At 38.0% G+C, this 24053-nt stretch overlaps 5 protein-coding genes across 7 annotated transcripts; 3 read left to right on the forward strand and 2 right to left on the reverse strand.

Moving 5' to 3' along the window:
* The first annotated feature begins 2598 nt into the window (after nt 1-2598).
* Nucleotides 2599-4456, forward strand: Vps37b (vacuolar protein sorting 37B). Its single transcript, XM_077399942.1, has 4 exons — nt 2599-2871; nt 3263-3434; nt 3513-3595; nt 3662-4456. The coding sequence occupies exons 1-4, from the start codon at nt 2740-2742 to the stop codon at nt 3917-3919; spliced, it is 645 nt and encodes a 214-aa protein (XP_077256068.1). The 5' UTR covers nt 2599-2739; the 3' UTR covers nt 3920-4456.
* LOC143893990 (uncharacterized) lies at nt 4238-5574 on the reverse strand. Its single transcript, XM_077399943.1, has 2 exons — nt 5419-5574; nt 4238-5260 (listed from the first exon to the last, which is right to left on the reverse strand). The coding sequence occupies exon 2, from the start codon at nt 5089-5091 to the stop codon at nt 4453-4455; it is 639 nt and encodes a 212-aa protein (XP_077256069.1). The 5' UTR covers nt 5092-5260; nt 5419-5574; the 3' UTR covers nt 4238-4452.
* Nucleotides 5575-6438: 864 nt separating this feature from the next.
* LOC143893985 (ornithine decarboxylase 1) lies at nt 6439-14229 on the forward strand. 3 transcript variants are annotated; one of them, XM_077399932.1, is made up of 9 exons: nt 6439-6932; nt 10498-10671; nt 10769-11008; nt 11091-11167; nt 11263-11436; nt 11556-11895; nt 11972-12183; nt 12481-12689; nt 12786-14229. In XM_077399932.1, exons 3-9 carry the CDS (start codon nt 10822-10824, stop codon nt 13000-13002), a joined length of 1416 nt encoding a protein of 471 aa, XP_077256058.1. In that variant the 5' UTR covers nt 6439-6932; nt 10498-10671; nt 10769-10821; the 3' UTR covers nt 13003-14229. The 3 variants fall into 3 exon arrangements, with proteins under 3 accessions (XP_077256058.1, XP_077256060.1, XP_077256059.1); XM_077399934.1 differs by lacking the exon at nt 6439-6932 and adding an exon at nt 7467-7743; XM_077399933.1 differs by lacking the exon at nt 6439-6932 and adding an exon at nt 9805-10059.
* A 2241-nt stretch (nt 14230-16470) lies between these two features.
* Fkbp12 (peptidyl-prolyl cis-trans isomerase Fkbp12) lies at nt 16471-17854 on the forward strand. Its single transcript, XM_077399944.1, has 4 exons — nt 16471-16770; nt 17184-17231; nt 17434-17620; nt 17746-17854. Exons 1-4 carry the CDS (start codon nt 16734-16736, stop codon nt 17801-17803), a joined length of 330 nt encoding a protein of 109 aa, XP_077256070.1. The 5' UTR covers nt 16471-16733; the 3' UTR covers nt 17804-17854.
* A 629-nt stretch (nt 17855-18483) lies between these two features.
* Nucleotides 18484-23615, reverse strand: Stma (Protein EFR3 homolog stmA). The gene is made up of 16 exons (XM_077399929.1): nt 23466-23615; nt 23263-23339; nt 22888-23003; nt 22484-22646; nt 22253-22405; nt 22078-22184; nt 21837-21980; nt 21684-21762; nt 21474-21609; nt 21039-21310; nt 20787-20959; nt 20321-20681; nt 20016-20215; nt 19793-19892; nt 19491-19646; nt 18484-19412 (listed from the first exon to the last, which is right to left on the reverse strand). The coding sequence occupies exons 1-16, from the start codon at nt 23470-23472 to the stop codon at nt 19260-19262; spliced, it is 2397 nt and encodes a 798-aa protein (XP_077256055.1). The 5' UTR covers nt 23473-23615; the 3' UTR covers nt 18484-19259.
* Between the last annotated feature and the right edge of the window lie 438 nt (nt 23616-24053).

Here is a 24053-nt window from a genome sequence, read left to right on the forward strand (position 1 = left end):
CAATTTCTTGTATGCACTGTAAACAGATTTTTGTCTAGAAATTTAAAGGACAAAAATATTATATATTTCTGATTAGACATACGAAGATATTCATTAATCTTTTTATATTATATAAAGTATAAGAATAAAAATGCTAAACTATGTATGCTACAAAATAATGTGTACCGACAAATTGTAGGATCACTTTTACAATAAAAGATTAACTTACTCTATATTATAATAACGATAAATAAAATTTATACAGGTACATATATATTCGATTATATCGGGCTTCAATCGATGTCACATATATGCACGGTGTTTGCATTATATGTAAACTTATTATGCGTAAATGTGCAATATAAATATTAATAGTAGCATCGAGTAATAATAGAATGTCACACTATAATAATTTGTTGCTTCAGATTTCTCAGATTTTTTCATATGTACTGAAACTGCCCGAGACATCAAAATCAAGATTCTGAAAGCGTAAATATCTAACTCGCCTAAAGCTAGATGTGGATACGCACAAAGATATCATGCTAAGCTTGTATCTTCTAATCTCGGTGTCTCACAAAGCTTCGATTAATATACGAAGAAAAATAAATTTTTTCGTAACCATTGTCCTTAAAATGGCGTAGAAATATATACAGATAAATCTAATGATAATGAAAAAGACACAAATGTCGCTTTTTAGCCATTCAGTTGATGCACTACTAAAAGATTTTAACATCGTATCATTCAAAGATCAAACGTATCGTTACATATTGTCCGTTATCCGTTGACGTGTCGAATAACAAACGGTAGGGGCTGTGATGTAGACAACGAATTCAATATGTAAGGTCATCTCAATATTATTCTCAACGTGTCTATAGGTATATATTGGCCCCGTCGCCACGTTTAAGGCAGAAGTCAAATAAGTTATTCGTCGATAACATCCTGCGGCGTGACGAATGCCGATTCCACGCATTCCCCTTTCTCCGTTCTACTTTCAATCTATAAAGTCTTTAATATTCGGAAACAATACACGAGAGACGAATGAGATATAATTTTGACTATAATAAAAATTCCTTCAGAAAGCGACAAATTTCTCAAGCGGTTGTCAACCCAGTCTCTCTGAATTATGGGCCGCACCGCTTTCCGCAATTTGCTGTAAGTATTAACATCGTGTTACGAATATAACGAAAAGTGGGCGTAATCCCGCCGAATCCCGTGGCACTTAAACTCGCATCTTGTGAAAAATAACGTGCATTCTTTTGCCAAGTACGAGGAAAAAATATCGGAAATGTATAACGGATCTCGCTCTTATTTCAGCTGCGGTGATTTGTGTCCTACGATCTTATTGCGCAATAAATTAAAGTGTCCGTGCACCTGCGTAAGCTGAGCTCTAAGTGAATCGGAAAGCTGTTTTTGCAACTGTTGAACTTCCAAAATTTCTTGCCGTAGATTTTGATAATCTTTCGCAACCTGATGCACAGAGTGTAATAGCCGAAGCACAGATATCTGGGAAGCACAAAATGAAAAGCGGTTTGATGATCGAAGATCCGAAAAAACATCGCAGAGACAGTAAAAAGTGCACGCGAATAATTCACGAACGTGTGTGATGGTTACGCAGGACATATTTAATATGCTAAACGAAACGGATTATCCTGGCCTCAAGCAGGAATTGTCCGACAAACAAAATATAATTCGTCGTTTATTTAGTACAATGTCACAGAGGATTTTATAAGATACGACATAATATATACATTTGTCCTTTTCAGTTGTACTTTCTCGTAATATTTTCCTTCCATTTTCATCTACCAAATATACAGACTGTCCCAGATCAAACGTCAACTTTTCTCCAACAAGTTTGAAATTTATTTTTACTACAGCCTCAAAGTAAGTAGCTCTCGGTCTTTAAAGAAGGTTGAAAATTGACGGTCGATTTCCCAGTGCCCGGTAGCTTGTATATCCATTTTGTATCGAGCAAATCAAACAAGATACAGCTAAAAAGGACAGGCTTGATACGTGATCTGGTAATCTCTACTGATAAAAGCGGAAAAAAAGCGAACTCCTACCTCGTCTTCCGGGTCCTCGAAGGCTTTCTCGAATTCGTCTATCTGCCAGGCGATCATGTCCAGCTTCCCGTCGGCCTTCTGCACCTGAGGCACGAGAGGGGACAAAGGTGTTAAATTCGACAGCACGAGCGACGTTTGACGTTTTGGCAAACGGCTAACCGCCGCGCCGACCGTCACGTTGACACTTTCGAATGATACCTCTCACGCGGAAAACGCCGTGTACTCACGCTCTCCTCGAGATGCCCGATCGCGGATTCCATGTCACCCGATTTCTTCCTTCAACGTCACCAGCGTCTCGTTCGCGATCGAGAAAATCACTCCAGGAGCGTCCAGGAAGGCGACGGGCGACCGTTGTCGTTGTCGCACCAGGGATCGATTTGCTTTATCACGCGTGATCACGCGCGTTTGAAAAGCTCCTCACCAAAACTATTTTACCGATTTGAGAAACAATCACGCGCGCGTTTAGCATGTGTCGATAGACTCGTTTACTTTGCGCATTTTCGACACGCGAGATGGCACCGTAAACTTCCTTCCCAACCGAGAAACACTTCGAGAGTTCGGGGCGAATCTGTCCGATCTGTCATTACGTTATTTATAATCGCAAATGCGCATTTCTCGGAGCTTTTGCTTTTAGATTTAAAAAAAGATAGAGATAATCCGAAGCAACGATCCTGCAGTTGCAAATTAATATTTATAAGAGATGTACAAGTCGAATCAGGAGCCGGATATACCCGCGGCACTGGGTTTGTTGTCTCATCTGGATAACGACGAGTTGAAAGAATTGTTGAACAACGATGGGAAATTCGAGGATATCGTGAGAGACATAAAGCAGGTAGGATTGCAAGTGAATCAATTCTACTTAGAAACCAAATGCAAGAAGAGACTTAACATTTTTAACGTTACTTCTGTAGTAACTTACGATATATCACTCGTTTACGCGGAGTAAATTATCGCAAGTTACTACAGAAGTAAAGCTCGCGTAAACGTAGTATACGTATCCTTTCCTTTGTAATTAATATTCTTCGTGCTTTCAATTAAATCTATAATAAACGACGTTCGCAAGAATAGACGCTGCGTTGTCGCATCTGTACATAATATTTATTTAGACGTATATAGCGTGCTGCTTTTAGAAGGATTTACACACGATACATCAGTCACAAACTATATGTTAAGGTTCGCGTTATAACATAACGAGACTCTGTCCCGACGTGATAAAATGTTAGTTTAAGGAGCTCGAGACCGAGAAAGAAATGTTAATGGCGAGCAACAGATCTTTGGCCGAGTTTAATCTGGCCAAACAACCCGAGTTGGAGGAGGGCAAACAGGTCTTGAGGGACGTGAGCGAACAGGCCAATCAATTGTGCACCAGTGTCAGGAGCAAATTAGACGAGATGCGTAAGTCGTACCCTACGTATTGATAATTTTGACAGAAAAGAAAGATTTGTTTCTCGACGCTGTATTATTTATTCGCAGGCGACAAGTCTGGTACAATGACCGTCGATACCGCGCTTGACCTGCTGCAAGCAGCTGCCGCTGAGATCGAAGAAGAATCGGAGGTAAGCGAGACTTTCACTGGTTCGCGTTTGACGAGACTCATCACGTTTGATTTTTTCAATGCGTAGGGAATAGCAGAGAAGTTCCTAGCCGGTGACATCGAAGTAGACGAGTTCTTAGATCAGTTTTTGTCGCGAAGAAAATTAATGCACTCACGTAAAGTGAAAGTGGATAAATTGCGCGAGCTGATAAGGAAAGGGCATTCGAACAGCACTCCTGGCTACCCGATCGCTTCAAATTTTCCTGGAATAACACCTTCCATACCGTATCCGACTGGGCCAGTAGCTATGCCAATGCCAGGAATGCCAGTTTATAGACCATATTAATGTGAAAAGAGTTGCGTATTTATTTGTTATTTTCTACGATAAGAGTACGTTTCCTTGGTCGCGACGCAAGGTATCCAACGCTGATCCTCTTTACGTATCGCGCACGTGCCTTTTGCACATTGATTTTTCACTATTTTTATGTTAGACGATGCATCGCGTAATGTATAAACCGTTGTCTACCCAAATCCTTCGTTATGTATCTGTCGATAGTAGACGATGGTTCAGAATGCGAAAATATTTCTGAAATATTGTCTACGAGCCATTCATGAAATATTTAGCTTGTCCATATCTGGATACGCACGAACGCAGTTAACTGCGTAATAACAATTTCTATATCACGGTACATAGCATTTTTTTTTTTTAAAGGAGTATACGAAATGATGATTGTCCTCGTCATTTTTCATCACGATCTATTTAACGTTGTTCTTACTTTACTGGTAGAGGCATAACGATGAGCGGACATAAAATCTGTACGTTCATTACGTGAGAACATATATATACAAATTTATACTATTAAAATAAATAAACGTAGACTAATTTCCAGTATCTTTACTTTCTTTCTTGCGTCTCTCGGATGCCGTCGCGTCGTGGTTTCCCGTAAAAAGCGCGGCCAGCATCGTTACAGTGGCTACGAAAATGGCAAATTCCATGATCCGAGGACTGCCCTTCGAACTGTTTGTCTCTGTCTCCATCATCTTGGCATGCTCGTACGCCTGCCTCCTCATGCGTCTCTCGTACATCTGCTTTCCGTAGTGCGCCTGCGTCCACGCGTCAAAATTGTAAATTTTCGACGTTCCCGAATAAACCTTGTCCCTGTAGTGGGACGTAGGGTGTTCGACGGTGGTCGACGCCGTCGATTGCCGATGCAGCAGCATACCCCGGTCGTAGACCTTGCGCTGATCGTGATTGCCGAGCACTTCGTAAGCCTCCGCGATATCTTGAAACTTTTGTTTCGCGTATTCGCTCTTGTTCTTATCGGGATGATATTGGAGGGTCAGCTTGTAATACGCCGATTTCACCTCGGTCTGGGTAGCGTGCGGCGTGATCTTCAACGTGTTGTAATGGTTTTTCGACTTGGCGCTTCGTTGCGTCGAGTATAATCGCACTACGCTCGACTTCACACAATGCTGCATGTTAAATTTGGATGAGGATTGCACGAAGGCTGCATGCATATTAAAAATCAAATATAATAAATTAAGTTAACGCAAGTTTCATTCGAACGATTCTCTTCTATTTTTCCTATTTTTTTTTCCTATTATTAAGGATTATCTCGATAAACTTGCGGCCGCTACTCGCAGCCTCGTAAACTCGCAGTCCGCTGCACACAAGACGTACGACTTTCTGAAACGATATATGTCGGTGAAAAATCTCATTTTTAGGAGAAAGTAATAAGCAATTGCCGCTAGATTGCACACAGAACCATCTTTTGTTGGATATTAAATCTTTCGGATCGAATCACAGATCATGTCACGTCAACCGTCTATTTTAATAAAACTTACTGTTTAACATTCTAATTTTTTTACAAAGGTATTTAACGCGTCGTCAATCTAGCATTTGTTTTTCGGTACTTTTAAAACATCTACTTCCTTCACTTCCTTGTTTTTTTAACATCCTACTGCATCCTACGCGTCTTTGAGGTTATGTAAATTCGTCACAACTATCGAGACAATAGGTGGGAAAAACGCGAATCTGATTGGCGGTGCCATGTTGTTGCGGGCGTTTCGAGTCCTCGAATGGGATGCGGGATACGGGAAATGCGGCTGAAATCCTTGGAACTCCCTAGGAGACAATTTTCGCCATTGGACGCCGGGCTGGTCGCTGGTCGCTGGTCGGTGTGGATTGTAGGGTGCGAATTGGACCGGGTTTTTCACGCATGCGCGGCGAAAATGACGGTAAAACAATGACGTACATACATATGTATAATACGGTGTTAATGTTTTGGGCCAATTATTGGAGGCCAGATAAAAATATTTGTAAAAAATCGTTACCTTTCTATTCTTTTTATAAAATTGATAGAGTATTTTTTTTTATTTTACTACAAAACGGACGAATTTTGATGTATATTTCATAACTTTATCGTGTAAGTAAAATTTAAAATTATTTATGGATCCATGTTATTTATTTTTAAATTTAAAAATACATATTTGTTTCATGAATATAAGGTAAAGGTTTTTGGCAGTTTTTCTTACTCCTGCAACAAACGTTTGCATTCCATAGTATTTCTGCCAAATAAAATATCTTACCCTGATTGAAATTATTTCAATATATATATATCCTTTTCTCTTTTTTTTTTTAAATCTTTTTATTAAATGTAGATAATTAAATTCCTTATAATTGTGAGTGCATATGTGTGTAATTACACAATATACGTATGTACATAAACATATATCTAATTATTTTCTAAAATTTAAAAAAATTTTATAATTGCGTCGCAACTAACGCGGTACGCCTTTTAATTCGTAGGTACTTCACTGACAGCTCGTCGCGCAAGCGCGAAAAACCCGGCCTGATTCACAACGCCAAACTGACCGAACACATCTGACGCGTCTGATCCATACTGTCCTTTCCGAGCGCGAGCGTCTGGCGGTTGGCCGGGTTGGCGGTGTGTTTCGTGCGAGCGTCGCGTTCCAGGCTTCTCTCTCCTTATCTCCGGGGTGAAATCGTGGCTGAGAAGCGGCGGCGACCTTCCGCGACCTGGAAGATTTAAGGTAGACGGGCGAAGGTTTTGCGATGCTCGCACGTGGCGCGTAAAACGGACCCACGTTTTTACGCGTTGCGAACGGAGCGGATGTTCATCGTCGTTACGCCGTACGGGGGATCGTTTGCGCGAGGAATCGGCGGCTGGGGGGCGGCGGCGACGACGACGACGACGACGACCATCGTGGACTACGGCAATCCGCCGGTCCACGCCCGACGATCGATCTGACTGATTTTTGCGATCCGGTCACCGAAAACTTCCATCATTCCGTCAATAACCGTGTGCCGACCCGCAGGGTGGCGATCGTTTGATAAGGTGCGTATTTGCGAGCGTGTCCGCTGACGCGGGTCACCCCGATCACCGACACCGACCCACCCACCCACCACCCCCTTCCCCCGGAGCGAGGGCGGAGGGACGAAGAGGACGAGGGAGAGAACGATTCATCGATCACGTGGAGATCTTCATTCGCGAGCCGATGACTCATGAACATCTCTTTCCTAACTTTCTTCGTGCTTCCCTCCTTATCGGGGGAAGGGACCCCCGCGATAATTGCGTAACGATACCGCAGGTCGAGCCCTGTTGAAATCGCAGCGCGCGGTTTCTGTTTACTGGCTCGTCCACAGTTCGAAGTTCACCGATTAATACGCTTTCCCCGGTGATTCCTCGTAGTCAGTCACTTTATGTGTATATATGTACATATATGTACAATTTCTCGGAGTACGCTCCGAATACTCGAAACGCAGTCTGATACCGAAGCTGGGATAGTACCGTCGCATAATTAAATTTATTTTAATTGATAATTTAATAATGAATATCGGCGTCATTAAATTGATTATCAATTTAATTATGCGACTATTCTGGCTTCAACTTGAGACCGACATTGAGTTTCGAGATCGGCAGTCTTTGGCGCGTAGTTTGCCAAACAGAATTTGTACATCAAAATTCACGCGAAGAATATTATTTGATACAAAAGATTTAACCCGACCAGATATACTGGCACATTTTCTATTTATTTGACTGTCATTATAACGGTCGTGACTCATTTATTACATTTTTATACGTCTTGCTTTGGAGCGTAGAAGATAACGTATGTGTTTGTGCGCGTGTGCGTCACTGACGTTTCTCAGTAAGTATAATTGTTGCACAATTTAGATATGGAAAATTAAAACATATTCGAGTGACTACTAATGATTGTTTGTTACGTTTAAAATATTGTTACATGCACTTCACGTTTAAATTATGTACTTGGTATGTACACGAATTCCTATAGAATTATGTGAGTCAAGAATTTTGATAATCTTCTCAGTGTTAAATTATTAAAGTGAGAAATATGGAAATATTTATCAAATTCTAAAAAAAAAAAAAAAACTATATGCATATACAATGTCACAGAAATATACACACGGATATCGCAGGTATGTCAAAGCGGAGCACGTCTTACTCCAAGAATTGTTCCGTGTAATATCGAGGATAATTTCATTTCGCTTCACTTTTCGTGCATTTTTGAAGGTTCTGTACTTGTAATTGTAATTCTCATGCTTCTGCTTATCGCAGCTCAGATACGTTCAATCGGATTCGAACTCAGTGGTGGTTGAAGGGGGAGGTGGGGGAATGTAATGATAAACTGTATCGTAAAGAAACCATTCTTTAACAATACAAACAGTATGGGGTCGCTATCTTATCAAGATTATTCAAAGTCTGCTTTAAATCGAAGTTTCGAACTTCAAAATGAAATTTATTTGGTAAGAACATATAGTTTTTTTTGCCAACAATGGTAATATTGCTTTTTGTGTGCGAGGGTATTTCTTTTCTCAAGTTTTCTTGAAAGTATACACCGTGCGCGAAAGGACTCAGGGAAATATTGTTTTTATGAAAATATAAACTGTATTTCGTAATGTATTTTTTCTTTTCGAATTTATACATAATATTTTTGGACATATATTTATATAACATAATGTTTCGATTTTTTTTTTTATAAACGATGCTCTTTAAAATATCGAATTTTTTTAGTTATACGTTAGACCAGCTCCAAAATTATGATGGTTTCAAAACGTTTATAAACGCTTTAAATTAAAAAATTCAATAAACGATTCTATATTTAGAAATTTTCGTCAACTTTTTTTCAACATATACTTTGTTTTGCTCCGTGATAAAATAAAGACCGAATCTCGAATACGGAAGAGAGATAAATTTCATTAATTCACAATACTCGTATCTTGCAATATCATTTTTATGTATATTTTTCGACAAACTAATCATTATTAAAGCATATTATCCTTGCAACATACGTGAAAACTTATAATCTGTATAAGACGATGATAAAACGTGTTTTTCAGTTCCTTTTGCTCATTTCGCACCACGTGTCTCAACATCAATGTCTGCGGAATGGCCAGTAGCCGTATTTACTCGTATCTTGAGACTTGCACTATCTTACTCCGCGACCAGTATTTCCTCTTCAAACCGGCGGAAGCCATTGTTATGTTACGTAATAACGCCCCTTTGTATGTGAGTTTGTTTGATGAAACAAGGAATTATCAATCTCAACCTTACGAGACCTCCATGTACAATTGGATGTTATTAAATTTTTTTTTGCATCAGGAAGCAAGAATTTAAAGTTATTCCTATCTGCTTTATTAACATGTACCAAGAAAGTTTATAGCATGTACGGGAAACTATCTTGAAAGATAAATCTCTTTATAATTTATAGTATTTAAAACTTATTCTGGACGTACTTATATTTTGTACTCTAAAATTCAGTAAGAGACACTTCTGCACACATATTTTTAGAATCGTGTAATATGAAAAATGTCCATGCAAGTTTTTGTATCGTATTTCGCATTATTGTATTTTGTATTATTGAATAGCACTTGCTTACTTTCTTGGTGGAGTGTTCGCGTGTTATTTTTAGCTTATTAAGGACATTCGATTTGCGATACGTCGATCTTTGATACAGCTTCGGATAAACAATCAGTCTCGTTGCGTAGATTACTGGTGGTATTTCCCGCCCTCAAGTGGAGTTTGACTCTTGAGTAACATTTTATATTATCCTTCCAGTCTAATTCGGTTTCCTGTTTTATGAACCATCTTGGTTGTAAGATAATTTTGTATAAGTAGACTTGGTACACCACGCAAAGACGGGCTGATACTACTTATCTTCTTCATATAAATAAAGGCCCAAATAGTAGTCTCGAGTGCAGTATCGTTCTGAATTTCTGTCTGTTCGGATCTCGTTAAACCAGGTTTTTCACATATAACGCGTGTAACGTAACACGTAATATTACGTTCCAAATAGTTCGTGGACCATTATTTTACTTTTGCTTCGCGCACATATATGCAACGCGATAGAGGAGTCGTTAAAATTTAGAAACGTTGTACTTCTAAACGGTGACATAATTAATTTTTCTGCAGTGTGTATAAAAAAACGAGAATTACTTCACTTCAGGTAGGATCTAATTATATTTCGTCAAGTAAAAGTGTTTGACAAAGACACAGTAGATTTTCATATATTTATTGAGAACATGTAAAAAAGAATGAGCAAATCAAATTAAAAATGTAACATAAATTTTATTTCTTACGATTCATATATCACTTTAATGTCAGAAAAAATATCGGCTCTGATAAAATTAAGATAAACGGATAAGATAAAATTCTAGCCGATATGCGGTAGAAATATTTTAGCACGTCATATGCTAATTTATGAACATGTATTTAAACAGCCGTTTTCCCCTTCTTTATTAATAAAGTATTTTTATTTACTTTTATTTTCAAATCCTTTTTTTTCTCAAATTAGCGTAGATTATGACAATATTGATACTTTCCATATGGTAAATCTTATAATCAGTATTTAGTTAATTCAGAGGTCACTTATTTTCTTTTGCAGGGTTCTATCTGCGATAGGCTGGTCGACCAGTCTGTTCGTGGGTGCTTGAATAACTGCGACAACTGGAAATTGGCCCTGAATGCAGAGCCCCCGTGGCTTTGCTAGCACCCCCACAGTGATCTTGTCTTAATCCGCTTCCTCACGACACACCCGATTAGCATTGACAGCTGCCTCGTACGTTTTTGTTATACTAAATTCATTTCGCAACGTACGGAATATAAAGCTGATTAGTTTTGCGTTTATACTTATTATCTAATTGTTTAACTTTCAGTTTGCTGCCTAGCACCTACAGAGTACTAATCGATTCAATTAAACTCAATCAACATGAAGGTAACAAATCTAGATGAACGTATCCACGTCTTGGACAGTGAGTCCAACGTCATGACCGTTATCAAAGATATTGCAATGAGTGGTTTACAAGAAGAAGCTTTCTACGTATTGGATATAGGGGATATTGTACAAAAGCATCAAGTCTGGAAAGAAAAATTGCCACGAGTTGACCCCTATTACGGTAAGTCATTGACATTTGGAACTTTATGTCGCGTACGGAATTGTACGATGTATGGTTACTCATAGAAGTTCTTCAATTTCAGCCGTGAAATGTAACGACAGTTTGATCGTAATTGAAGTATTAGCGGCCCTTGGCGTCAATTTTGATTGCGCATCTAAAGTAAATATGATTAAATACTAAATAAAATGTATTTTTTATCATACGTTAACAGGTACATTTCATATAAAAAAATGTTTTTTTTACACACTTTGCAGAATGAGATAAATAAAGTATTGAGTCTTGGTGTAGAGCCTTCAAGAATTATTTTTGCTAATCCAGCCAAGCCAGCTTCACATATTCGTCACGCTGCTGCAGTGAGAGTAGAAACTATGACAGTAGATAATGAAAGCGAGCTGCACAAAATTAAGAAACTCTTCCCAACGGCTAAGGTAATTGCACGCCACCATGTAACTTTAGTAAATACTAAATATTGGATATTTGTTCAAACAGTTGTAATTTTATCTCGAAAGTATCTGCATTATATCAATGCAATTCATCATTTGTGCAGATTGTTTTGCGGATTCGTTGCGATGCGGAAGTAGCGCAGTGCCCGCTTGGCATGAAATTTGGCTGTGATCCGATACACGAGGCTCCTAATCTCTTACGCCTTGCGTATAACTTGGGTCTTAACGTAGTGGGCTTCAGTTTTCACGTTGGTTCCGGATGTCAAGATCCACCGGTATACTATCGCGCTATTCGTCATTGCAAGCTATTATTCGATATGGCCAGCGATCTCGGTTTTAAGCCGTACCTCTTGGATCTTGGTGGCGGTTATCCGGGCGACAAAGGCACAAGCATCGACAAAGTCGCCGACATTATTAATAAAGCTCTCGACGAATACTTCAACAGTAAGCTGCTTTCTCCTCGTTAGTTACACAAATATAGTTCGTTTTGAATCGCATCTTACAATAAGAATTTTTCCAGCCGATGCTGTGCATGTGATTGCCGAACCGGGTCGTTTTTATGTTGCATCTGCATTCACATTGGCAACGAGTATCCATAGCAAACGTGCTATACGCGGAGATGAAAATACCAACGCTATTATGCATAATATGTATTATATCAACGATGGTGTTTATGGATCATTCAATTGTCTGCTGTACGATCACCAGCATGTAACTCCGATTCCCCTTAAGGTAAAGTAATTTATTCAGATGAAGTACCAACGTGTGTGTGTGTGTGTGTGTGTGTGTGTGTGTGTGTGTGTGTGTGTGTGTGTGTGTGTGTGTGTGTGTGTGTGTGTGTGGGTGGGTGTGGGTGTGTGTGTGTGTGTGTGTGTGTGTGTGTGTGTGTGTGTGTGTGTGTGTGTGTGTGTGTGTGTGTGTGTGTGTGTGTGTGTGTGTGTGTGTGTGTGTGTGTGTGTGTGTGTGTGTAGTATTTTTCCGCGCTCTTCTTTTTTAAATTAGCATTTAAATTAATTTTTTTGTCTTCAGAATGGTTGTGGAAAGATGATTCCTTCAAGCGTATGGGGCCCAACGTGTGATGGACTGGACAAAATCGTCGAGAACATCATGTTGCATGATATGGAACTCGGCGAATGGATGATTTTCGAAAATATGGGGGCCTATACATTGCCTGTTGCTTCACCGTTTAATGGATTTCCCATTCCTAAGGTTCATATTGTCTCCGACGAAGATATTTGGTAAGGAAATCATATTTATATTATGGTCACGCTACTTCGTTGACCAGTACGTTTCTTCTGTTTAACGAAGACTGAAATGATTTTATATTGATGTAGGCTTTTATTGAAAGACGCTCTACCTTTAACCGAAGACCACTTTGTTATCGGCAATACACCAACTAATTTGCGACTCGGACTAGATATTGGAGGAAATGATATCGATCCGTGGAGGGACTCTCATCCAATGGAATTAGCACCGCCCGAAATATTAACGGATACTCCTAATACGCCGTCGCATTTTATCTTTGAGTACGTCGAGGCGCCACTGAATTAATTTGATTATCTCACAAAAGTTTTACAAATTTGGGAATACGTATTTGCATTTCAAAACGAACAGCGTTCAATTGTTGTGTAAAACAATTTTATTTTCTTTTAATTTAACGGAAAAAATGGTAAATGTTTAAACATAATTTTCAAGCGACATAATTTCTCGTTTACCTTTTTTTAAAATTTTTTGAAATATTAGGTATATATAATTTCATGCACAAAAATGTATCTGCGTATATCGATTTTAAGATAGGTTGACGTACAATCTGCTTTTCTCAGATGATGATTTAAAATCACGTTTTGTGTTTGTTTTTTTATTAAAGATACGTTTACTTTATTAATAATTAAGAATTATAAACTAAGTAGAATGCTAAACGTGGCTCCTACGACATTACTGTCGAAGAATAATACTCGTGAATGTATTTCTCCTATCGCATAATGCATAAAAAATATGGTAGATATTTACATGACATACGTGTTTCCATGTATATTATCTGTGTAATGAAACGTATTATAGTTTCTACGTATATTTCTGATTATATAAAAGTCGATGTGTTTCAGAAAGAGAATTGCTCGTAACAATTATCTTGCTCATTATTTTGTCTTCTGCAGTTCTCCAACCATTTAATATAAAACAATTTGATATAGAAGCTATAATTCGTTTCTGGCATGGATTTATATACAGATCGAGCAAACGTCAATTTAACAATAGAAAGATTTGTCATGCTTTCCGTATACGACAAATGAGGCGGCCATACGTAGAGAGCGTTGATTTAAACATGTTACAATTTAGTTTTGAATATTCAAGATAAGTGAATAATTTCATTAAAAGGCTCGGGCGTATTACTCGGGGCAAGTTAACGCATTTTTCCATTAATTGTTTTCTTAATTGATATTGTGGAGCATTGTTAAAGAAAGAAAATTATTACAAAATGTATTAAAAAAAAAAAAAAGAAAATTGACTGTACAACATGTGTACTATACGAGGCACATACATGCGGTCTCTGAAATATTTGCATAAAATAAATATAAACTCTGTAGGATTGCTAGGAACTTTACGGCATTGAGGCAGCTGTCACAAGAACCGAAGAAAATTAATTTTTTATTACTCTATTATTATTATTATTATCATTATTAATATTATTAATCGTAACTATTATTTATCGTAACTATTATTATTGTCAATCGATCACATGATTAATAATCGAGTAATAAACGTAATATAAGATCAGTATGTACAATTCCATGTATATTACATTTATTATCCTATTAATCGTTTTACTTCAGTAAGTCCTATGCGCATAAATTAAGTATAGCAAGTGTATGCGAGGAACTTGGAGGCAATTCTTCCACTCTTACCGATATCTAGTCGGAAATATTGGATTCTCGCGCGGGTCATTTTCACATATAACATTAGATATCTACCATTCGATTGTAAGAAAGATTTAACGAGTGGCTTTTCCCACATTTCTCGGAAAGATGTGAATTTTCCTCTTTTCCTCTTACAGTCTTCTCTCCTGTTAGATACACATGCTTGCCTCGTGCGCATCGTTTTTCTGTAATCACGAAGAGAGATGCTGCGGACGGGATTTGCTGGCGTAGCAAACAAAACGATCGCGGATATTTTTAATACGAGGATCGGCGCGAGAGCGTCATATGCGACCTTTTGACAATTTTTTCAGTATTCGCAAATATTGCCGCGTGTGCAAAACGTGATTTAATTCAGTTCAACGTGGAGTCGCGGCGAGGCCTAGGGGGAATGTGTAATACTTAACATCACGGAGAGCCGCATTCTCACTGGAACGATCACTTTAACGGGGGTCTTGAACCGGTGAATTCTGATAAGATATAGATATATATATATTGGTGATTCGATTAGATGAGGGCAATGATATACGGGCGATCATCTGATTACAGATTTGTTAGCTGTTCGCAGGGGGGAATTGCTAATACGATCGGACCGTTGATATTTTATCCCGTTAGAATCTTAAGATTTTAAATTAAACGACGTGCGATTGCAGCGAGAGAAGAGACATTTATCTTTGAGTGCTTATTTTAAAAATTGAAGAGAATATTTATATTTATATATATATATCATATTTATAATAATTTAACACATAACGTATAGATTACATGTATTACTATATGATTCATATGTATGTTATATATATAACTATACATATAATTTTACGATATAATATATATCTAGAAAATTATATGCATATATATATGTATAGATATATATAAATAAGTATTGATACACAATCGAACGAGTGTCTATCTGAAGCGCCGTTATTAATTTTGCTAATCAAGCTCTGCCGTGTACCTGGAAATTACGCAAATAAATCTAAATATAAATGCTGACGTGATTGCGATAATTGAAGATCTCAGACAATGTTAAATAATATCACACGATTTTTATCAAAGCATCTGTGTGCGTATTTATGTGTGTGACTATGATGACGATGATTAATACTTTTGTCAGATAACGATTGATTTATCTATCGCTAAGTAGATGGATTATCGCGGCCTCCTCGTGTGTGATACACGATACGATTTCGCATACGTCACGTTTTATCGTTTTATTATTTCTTTAATCGAGATCGATCCTTATTCTGGTTCGAGTGCGCGAAAGATAATTGAGAACTTGAGGGAGTCATCGAAGTGTTATTATCTCGATACGAAATAACGAAGATTGGAAATATGGATCTGTCGAAATTTTCAAAAGATCGAACTTATCGGGGCAGGTATATTCCGATGAGAAAGTTAATCGAGCTGAAATTCCGAAAATTAAAATCCTTAATAAGCGGCGCGCGTGGACAAATGTTAAAAAGAAATAATGTTTTTATCACAAGTACATCTGAATCACGGTCCCTGTATATACGTATTATATAGTTTCAAAGAAAGAGAAGACAATGATATCTATATATATAAGCATGTTTTCTTTTTCTAATAAAGATTTCACTTTCTATGCGATTTAGATGTCCAACGGGAAAGCGTATATATGCATAAGAATCTGGAGACTCTAATTTTCATTTTTCAGTCTCTAGGAAACAGATCCTAGCTCCTATTAGATAGTGAACGTTCCACATTTCCAAACGGTCCGAAAACGTATAATATATATGATTATTACGCAAAGACTATAAATTCAAATTAATAAATTAAACTAAATAATTATAGCTCTTCGCGAGACAACAAAACCGTCGTAGAAATATCTTATCTCCATCTCTACCAAAATGTAGATTAACTTTAATCTCGGTTTAATTTACTCTTTTTATCTTTTTCTGATTCTAAAAATATAAATTTAAGTTCCAAAAATAAAATTAGAAAAAGATGAAAAGATGAAGATATAAAAATTAAAAGGTTTAACTTACTTTTCGAACGCGCGTTCGCTTATTTTTCTGGACAAGAATTTACACCGAATGGCGAACCACGTCACCTTCCGGCCTACATATTCGGCGTTCGGCGTAATACATAATACATATTCCTGCGCGTCGGACGGTACTCTAGGTGATTTCGTGCGCTCAGCCTGTATTCATTGAACGGCGTATAGTGGAGCGGTGTCGTTTCTCGAGGCGCCGCGAATAGTTCCTTTCTACGGTGAGTTTCGCTTCGCCCGACCAGGCTCAGGCTCCTCCGACGTGAACCGACCTCGACGATCTTCTTCGCGCGCACACCTCGCCATCCCGAGGGGAGAACCTTCCGCCTTTCGACGCCGAGAAAGAGGAGCACGTAGCCATGGGCGTGGATGTCGAAGTTTTGAGTCCTGGAGACGGTAATTATTACAGGTTTTATTTTTCTAGGGACTCTCGCCGAATCTCGTCGGTCTCGCTCCCTTCGGGAGAACCTCTTCTCTCCCATTTTGCTTTAATCTCTCTCTCTTTCCCTCTTTCCCTCTCTGTCTCTCTCTTTCTCACGCGCGCGCTCGCGCCATGCCGCATGTTCGATGCTCCGAAATTTTAGCGTCTCGTTAAATTAACTCTCACGCCTCTGCTTGTGGCCTGAAATGCCGCGATCGAGCAACGAGCGTTGGCCGATGCCGCGTTGTTCCCTATTGAAAATAAAATGAGAGGTCCTGAACGACGACACGACTTTACCTTATTTGCGCACCGTTACCAATTTTAAATGGCGATGCCGTGCTCGGTTTCGTCACCCGATATTGTTTCACGAATATTTTTATATGTGCAGGTCAGACCTACCCAAAGGCCGGGCAGACAGTGGTCGTGCATTATACAGGTGAATATTTTATCGCATAACACGATAGGATTGATACTTTGAATTATATTTATATAATAGGGGAGGAACACACGAAGGAACAGCCAAGAAAGAGAAATTAGAAAACTGTCGCTATACGAAGTCATTATAATATCGAGAGTTCTGTAGATAATAATTGTAAGATTGTGTAAAAATATAATTAGTTTTGTTGACGTGTTTACAGGTACCCTCTCCAATGGGAAAAAATTTGACTCCAGCAGGGACCGCGGCATACCGTTCAAGTTCAAAATCGGAAAGGGCGAAGTAATTAAAGGCTGGGACCAAGGAGTCGCGCAAATGTGCGTCGGCCAGCGGGCCAGGTTAACCTGCTCTTCAGACTTCGCTTACGGTAGCCGAGGTCATCCTGGAATATATCCTTTAATGCTAAACGATATAACGTAGAATATAGATCAAACGCTAATTATTTAGTACAATTATTCTATTTAATGAAAACAAGACAGGCGCTAAATTTATATTAGCCTTGACAGAGACACACTATCCCACCAAATTCCGTTCTCATCTTCGATGTGGAGCTGCTGAAGGTGGAGCCTTGAAATACCTCTTAGAGTGTACCAAACTTGACCAAACGCATTTCAATACGAAAAGAGAAAAAAAAAAGAAAAAAAAAACAGAAACGCATCAAATTATGTTAAGTAGTCGTCGCACGAATGGCACATCCTACTCTGATGCCTTAATTCAATCGCTCGTACATTAAAAGCCATATTTGCGATCTTCGCGAAGTAATATATAAAACGTTGAGAACGTCTCTCCGATCTCGCGTAGAAACGACGTGCAATTTGTACAATGTATAAATTGCCGATCAGTAATATTCGAACATCGTCGCATAGTTAGAACTGTAAGGTATATTAATGTGTAGTTTGATTACCTGCTCTCCAAGAGATGCTACTTAATTTGTGTACTTGATTTGTGACCGACTAACCGTGTTCCTGTGATGAGCGGTTGAATAAAGGGACCCTCCAGATATATCTCTGCGAAATATGTAACCTGTGTTCATTCCATTTACATACGTATTTGGTGATCCTTCGAGTATTTTGTACAAAGATTCAATAAAGGAAAGAACAATTGGTGATGTAAAACGCTACGTAGAACAAAGTACAATAAAAAAGTTGCTCTGCTCCCTAAAAGAAATGTATAAATCTTCTTTCTCACATGTGATTATATGAACTGGAGATAAATGTAAGAAGGATAAGAGCATTGCGCTATATAATAAATCTTTTTCCAGGTTAACATGCGTTTTAATATTTATTTACAAAATATTTCGAACCATTTTCTATATTTATAAATATACATTGTGCAACATTTTTCAATCACTGCCGTGAGAGAAAATTCTTTTTTCCGATCTAGAATATACATAAAGAGATATACACAGAAAATACAATTTTTAACTTTACATTAACAAGAGGTAGGATTAAATAACAGTGCACATTTAACTGGCCTACTGCCGAAACGTATACATCCAGATTATTTAGTCTTAATTCTTGCTGAAACCTGATTTATATATAGAGTGACTTTCTCATGTCGATACTCGGGTAAAATTTTTTTGTTCGTTTTGTGCTCTAAATTCACCCTGAGATATCGACGTATTAGTCAGAGTCAGCCTATATCGATGAAAACAGTTAATTCGGTAACGTTATAAAATCTTGAACGCTTCTATAGAATCCTGTGTATATAAGAAATTCATGTATCTTTACATATCATTTGATATATAAAACCATTGATGATTTTATAAAAGTACTAATTAACCGTTTTCATTGCAGTTCACATGTCATTTGATATCTACTCCACGTTAAAAGTAAATAAGTACGAACAACTTATCAACCTCAAGAAAAATATATATCTAACAATATGAAACGTATAAAAATGGTTTCTCTATTATGTACATAACTCAATCTTTAAAATATAGAAGCTACTATTCATATTTGTAACGCGTAGGGGACTTAGTATAATGCGACACTACGTTAATGTTAATGCTACAAGAATACTAGCAGTTTAATATACAAACAGCTCGGGGAAATGAATTTCATAAGCTGGGGTTTGACTTGGTTTAGTATCTGTCTGTGGTCCGGTCGTAGGAACTGCGTTGCGCGGATCAACAGACAGCGTATTAAATATCTCTGACAATTTGCTCTGTAGAACATCGTGCTGCGAACAGAAAAGGAAAGATTAAAAATCTGCACTAGCTACGATAATTGTCAATAATATATATGCCAGTTAATGAACCTTCGGTTGTGTTTTTGACACTAAATCCTGGAATGGCGCGTTTCTAAAGAACTGAGAAAGCTGCATTCGCTTCTCTTCTTCCACTATTTCATTATTATTATTCTCCGTCAAAATTCTTTTCATGCTCTCAAACGTTAATTCTTCTCCAGGTAATTTCTGCAAGAAATTAATCACATATAAAAAAAATAAGAATTAAAATTGGGCAATAATAATCCACAAAATTAGAAAAATGATAATAGTCGTAATAAATAATCGTAGATCCCTTCTAATTCAGTGTAAATTAAAGTAAATGTAAGTCACACCTTTTGCACACCAGGTGATGAACCTCCGCTATCCAATTCGGGACCTCCAGAATTAATGTCGGCTAGCGAATTCCGCCCAGTATTATCAACCCATGAATGCCTAGCAAAGAAAATATAATTTTATATTATAAAATTTAGATACGTATAAAATATAAAACGACATTTTCTAATGTTTGACGGCTTGACGGCTGACTATCGATCACTACACTTAGTAGACAATTACCTGTGTTGTAAAGAATTGCCGCTGTAACCTGAACCTTGTTGTAATTTCCCACTATCAAGGCCGGCTCCCTTTAGGCATTCGCTGACAACAGTTTGATCAACCAAAAGAGCTGGCGCTAATCTGGATGTTAGACCGGTATCGTATTGAGATTTCAAATCCGGTAGTAAATGCGGATTATCATTTCGACGCGCTTCCACCACCTTAAAACGCATTTATTCGATTAATTGTGTATTTTATTTTTAGCAGTCCATCGTAACTTTGATATAAAATAAATTGCTGGAGATTGACAATTCGAAATTACCTACCTTCTTCGCATAATCCATAAGAGCGGTGATATTGCAGACGTACGATATTAAGATTAGTAGGCTGATAACTATTGCGTGTAAATTGAATTTAAGTGGAAGACTAATTTGAGCACTTGTTAGCGCCAAGTCTTGCAAGCTCAACACCAATCTCAGTAACTCCAACACCGTTTCCTCGGAAGCCAATTCAATGGCAAGTAACGCCAAGGTGGTATAAATAGATTCCACATTTTCTACTGTGTTACTAGATAGCTCTAATGATTCGTACAATGCTAAGTAGATTTCAGGACCGTGCTTCCGAATAAAGATTACATCAGGTCTGGATGCCTTTTCAATAGCAAGACCGAGCTCCGCTACGTTCACACTGAAAGAAAGAAAAGTTATTCCCAGAGTTGGGAAAAAAAAAACCAACGGTATATAAATAGATCAACGTTTGTTGATAAGATTTGTCGTTCAGAGATAAACTTACGTTGGTTTAGCGAGTATTGTAATATTTCGCCGTCTATCAATTAAAGTGTGGAATATTTTCTGTACAAGAAGCCTCATTTCAGCGTCTGCTGCCAGTGACATTCTCAGTAATGGCTCCAAGAAACTAGGCGGGAATGTTGTGTTCAAATGGATAGTTTGATATTTGGTGCCAACCTGTACATAAATAAAATACCCGTGTAATAAAACTTATAGCTTACGTTTATATAATTTTATGCAATAATAGATAATTTACCTTCAACAGCGACTTTAAAAGTATGCTCTGGAGCAATACGTCTCCTTTGCCGACCGATACGATACGATCTGGCTGACTGTATGGAACTTTACTCATAATGAACATCATAATCTCAATTTTCTGGTAATCTGGAAGATGATTCGCGAACTCTCCAAGGGCGTTGATAAGAGCTTCTTGATATAATTGCTCGTCACTACTTGACGATTGGTTCCTCGTTACACTAACTCGTAGGTGAGACAATAAGGAATTTATAATCTCTAATACAGATGGTCCTAGAAAAAGAACATATATCATTAAAAAGAGCTTAGCGACAGCAGGATTCAATTTTCGCTGTACGCTAATAATTATCGGTTATAAAAACGGTATATATAAATCTACATTAATCGGACAATAGAATTTCTACCGAATTCATTTAACTTTCCTATACCCACTTACCAACACTTTCACCTGCAGCAATTGATATAATCTTAGACAAAGTATCCGCAATACTAGTGCGAATCTTAGGGGACGACTTTGAGTGATCGTCAAGATGCGTCATTAAAGCTTCCACTACAGTGTAGGAATATTGCGACTAAAATATACGTCAAGGTAATATTATTAATTATCCAATGTGTCAAATATTACTTGATTTATATCGTTAAGTACCTGAATGGAGAACATAATTATTCTGAAAGTATGAATTGCGAAGTAGTTCGGGACCCATAACTGGTGATTGTCCAGATGCCTATAACATAGATAATAATTATTAAAATATTCCTCGCATATATATATTAATTTCTGAGGGAGTCCGCTCCATACCTCAATACAGGTCTTATAACGCATCTAATATGACCAAACGATGCGCGTCCGATCAATTCTCGCATGCAAGTTTCCGCAAATTGCGGTGGATCTGATCGTTCCTCTGTTGGGCTGTCTGGTGTTGCGTCTTCCTTATCGGCGTATCTAAAGATAGAAATTCGTCAACGTGCGCGTTTAATAACTCACTCGTCAATTCATATCATTCAACAATTCATAACATAATTCGTTTCTTTCAAATTACCTTGAATTTTGCATATTGTACAGCAACGATGGTACAATCTTGTCCATATGTACAGGCTCCCAAATATTCTCCACCAAGTCGTCGGAAAGAGTTTTTCTCACAACGCCCTATATATCAAAAGATATATTTGAATATATACATTTGCATATGCGCATGCAGGTTTACGAATGCGTACCTGCAGTCCTTGAATTCCAGCAAGCCTAATTTGCTTGCGCGTAGTGGGATCGTCGTTATTGGAATGGCACATTGCCGAATATTTCGACACGAAGAAATCGTAACGGGTGTGATACGAGGGCGTGTCTTCCTCGATATTGGCAAATCTGACAAACTGAAAGTCGATACGTCGAATCAGATAGAATCGGCAACGCTTAATGTCTATAATCTACCAATAACGATTATCACTTACAGACTGTGTTGCGAGAATCTGTAACTGAGGATCCGTGGACTCCAGCAATTTTTGTACCATTTTCAAGAAGCTCTCGACAAACAGATTCAAAGTTTGCGCGTGACAAGCTACCAGGAGCTGGTCCATTGCTTCCATGGCGATAATGACAAAGCCATTTCGTCTCCTATCAGGGACACAATTCCTTATCAGGCAGGATTCTCGTTACATGTATAGACTATAGATGCAACGCATAGATGTACCGAATAATTGCCAGTCATGTTTGCAGCAGTCATTAGGATTAATTTATCTAGTTCTTATGTACGCAGCAGCACATATAATTATTTATATAACCGGCATTACAACGTAACCATTTATGTATATTACGCTAACGAAAGACGTTATTATATCACACTTTTCTACGTCACCTGTAAATATCCCTGGAAGCTCGTTGAAACAAATATTCCCCGATCCTGTCTAACTTCTCAGGACTGCTCAATGAATAGAATGTCAGTTTTTCCATATTGTTCTTGATCAAGCCATCCTGGAGAACGGAGAAGCGCGTTAATACTGATCGTCGCGTGCGGGACACGCGTCAATTCGATTTCTCACATTCGCCGCAAATATCACAGGTTCAACCATAAATAGAATAATCATTTTGGTCTCCCACTCGGTGTCAAGGACAGCGTTTCGGTATTGATTTACTCGCGAAGGAAAACTATAAAACATCCCGGACAAGAAACGAACTGTACACGAGACGAGAAGAACGGGAAAAAAAGGAGAAGAAGACCCGGAGATCTCACCTGCGGATTAACCGGAAAGATATTGTCGACGAGCCGCTTGTACCTCGGACGTAACGCAGCGCAACACCAGCAACAGCCTGATAAAAAAAAAAAGGAAATAAGAATAAATGCGCGTCGACGTGACGCGCTGTCCGATAAAAGATTCGACCAGCGTCTTTCGAAAATAAGAAAGATTTTAGCTGCGTAAATTGCCGTATACTCACCGAACATTTTGACAGCTCCTGCAACTCGTGTTGCAAACGACAGCGATGACAGCTGACAGCTATGAACACCGCGCGACTCGCGAGTATCGCGACGTGTGTGCGTGCACACATACGCATTCTTTGATCGATCGGCTAGCTATCGATTGTCTAGTAACTGTCGACCGAAAAACGCGCAACTTGCGAGAAACAACGTACATACATATACGGCCTTCACTGATTGGAACATTTCATGTCCGAAAGTTGTTCAGATTGCTCCGGTTTACACGCATCTTCAAAAGAAATAGACTATAATATATCTACAGAGATTATTTAAAATTAGAAATTTTTAGCCAAAATGACACATTTCAAACTATAAAGCAATTGAATTTTTAATCATGATAAATTTAAAGATTTAATTATAATTGCATTTTAAAACATATAATGAGGATCTTCAAATTCTCTTTCTCAATTTTTGCACATATGTAATGTTTAATTTTATATAAAAACATTATATATTTTTAAAATAATTGTATTGCAATATATAAAATAACTATAATTAATAATTAATTATAGTTAACATAATTAATGTGAGATGTATTTAGTTTATTA

Source organism: Temnothorax americanus, unplaced genomic scaffold (genome assembly GCF_048541705.1).
Source record: "Temnothorax americanus isolate GAGA-0224 unplaced genomic scaffold, ASM4854170v1 Scaffold13, whole genome shotgun sequence".
Taxonomy (NCBI): domain Eukaryota; kingdom Metazoa; phylum Arthropoda; class Insecta; order Hymenoptera; family Formicidae; genus Temnothorax; species Temnothorax americanus.

Coding starts and splice junctions, on each gene's coding strand:
- Vps37b (XM_077399942.1), top strand. CDS start 2,740: ATGTACAAGTCGAATCAGGAGCCGGATATACCCGCGGCACTGGGTTTG. Junction 3,435..3,512: donor GAGCAAATTAGACGAGATGC/GTAAGTCGTACC, acceptor ATTTATTCGCAG/GCGACAAGTCTGGTACAATG. Junction 3,596..3,661: donor AGATCGAAGAAGAATCGGAG/GTAAGCGAGACT, acceptor TTCAATGCGTAG/GGAATAGCAGAGAAGTTCCT.
- LOC143893990 (XM_077399943.1), bottom strand. CDS start 5,091: ATGCATGCAGCCTTCGTGCAATCCTCATCCAAATTTAACATGCAGCAT.
- Stma (XM_077399929.1), bottom strand. Junction 23,004..23,262: donor TCTTTCCGGTTAATCCGCAG/GTGAGATCTCCG, acceptor TCCGTTCTCCAG/GATGGCTTGATCAAGAACAA. Junction 21,311..21,473: donor TGCTGCAGGTGAAAGTGTTG/GTAAGTGGGTAT, acceptor TTCTTTTTCTAG/GACCATCTGTATTAGAGATT.
- Fkbp12 (XM_077399944.1), top strand. CDS start 16,734: ATGGGCGTGGATGTCGAAGTTTTGAGTCCTGGAGACG. Junction 17,232..17,433: donor AGTGGTCGTGCATTATACAG/GTGAATATTTTA, acceptor ACGTGTTTACAG/GTACCCTCTCCAATGGGAAA. Junction 17,621..17,745: donor AGCCGAGGTCATCCTGGAAT/ATATCCTTTAAT, acceptor ACAGAGACACAC/TATCCCACCAAATTCCGTTC.
- LOC143893985 (XM_077399932.1), top strand. CDS start 10,822: ATGAAGGTAACAAATCTAGATGAACGTATCCACGTCTTGGACAGTGAG. Junction 11,009..11,090: donor ACGAGTTGACCCCTATTACG/GTAAGTCATTGA, acceptor CTTCAATTTCAG/CCGTGAAATGTAACGACAGT. Junction 12,184..12,480: donor TAACTCCGATTCCCCTTAAG/GTAAAGTAATTT, acceptor TTTTGTCTTCAG/AATGGTTGTGGAAAGATGAT.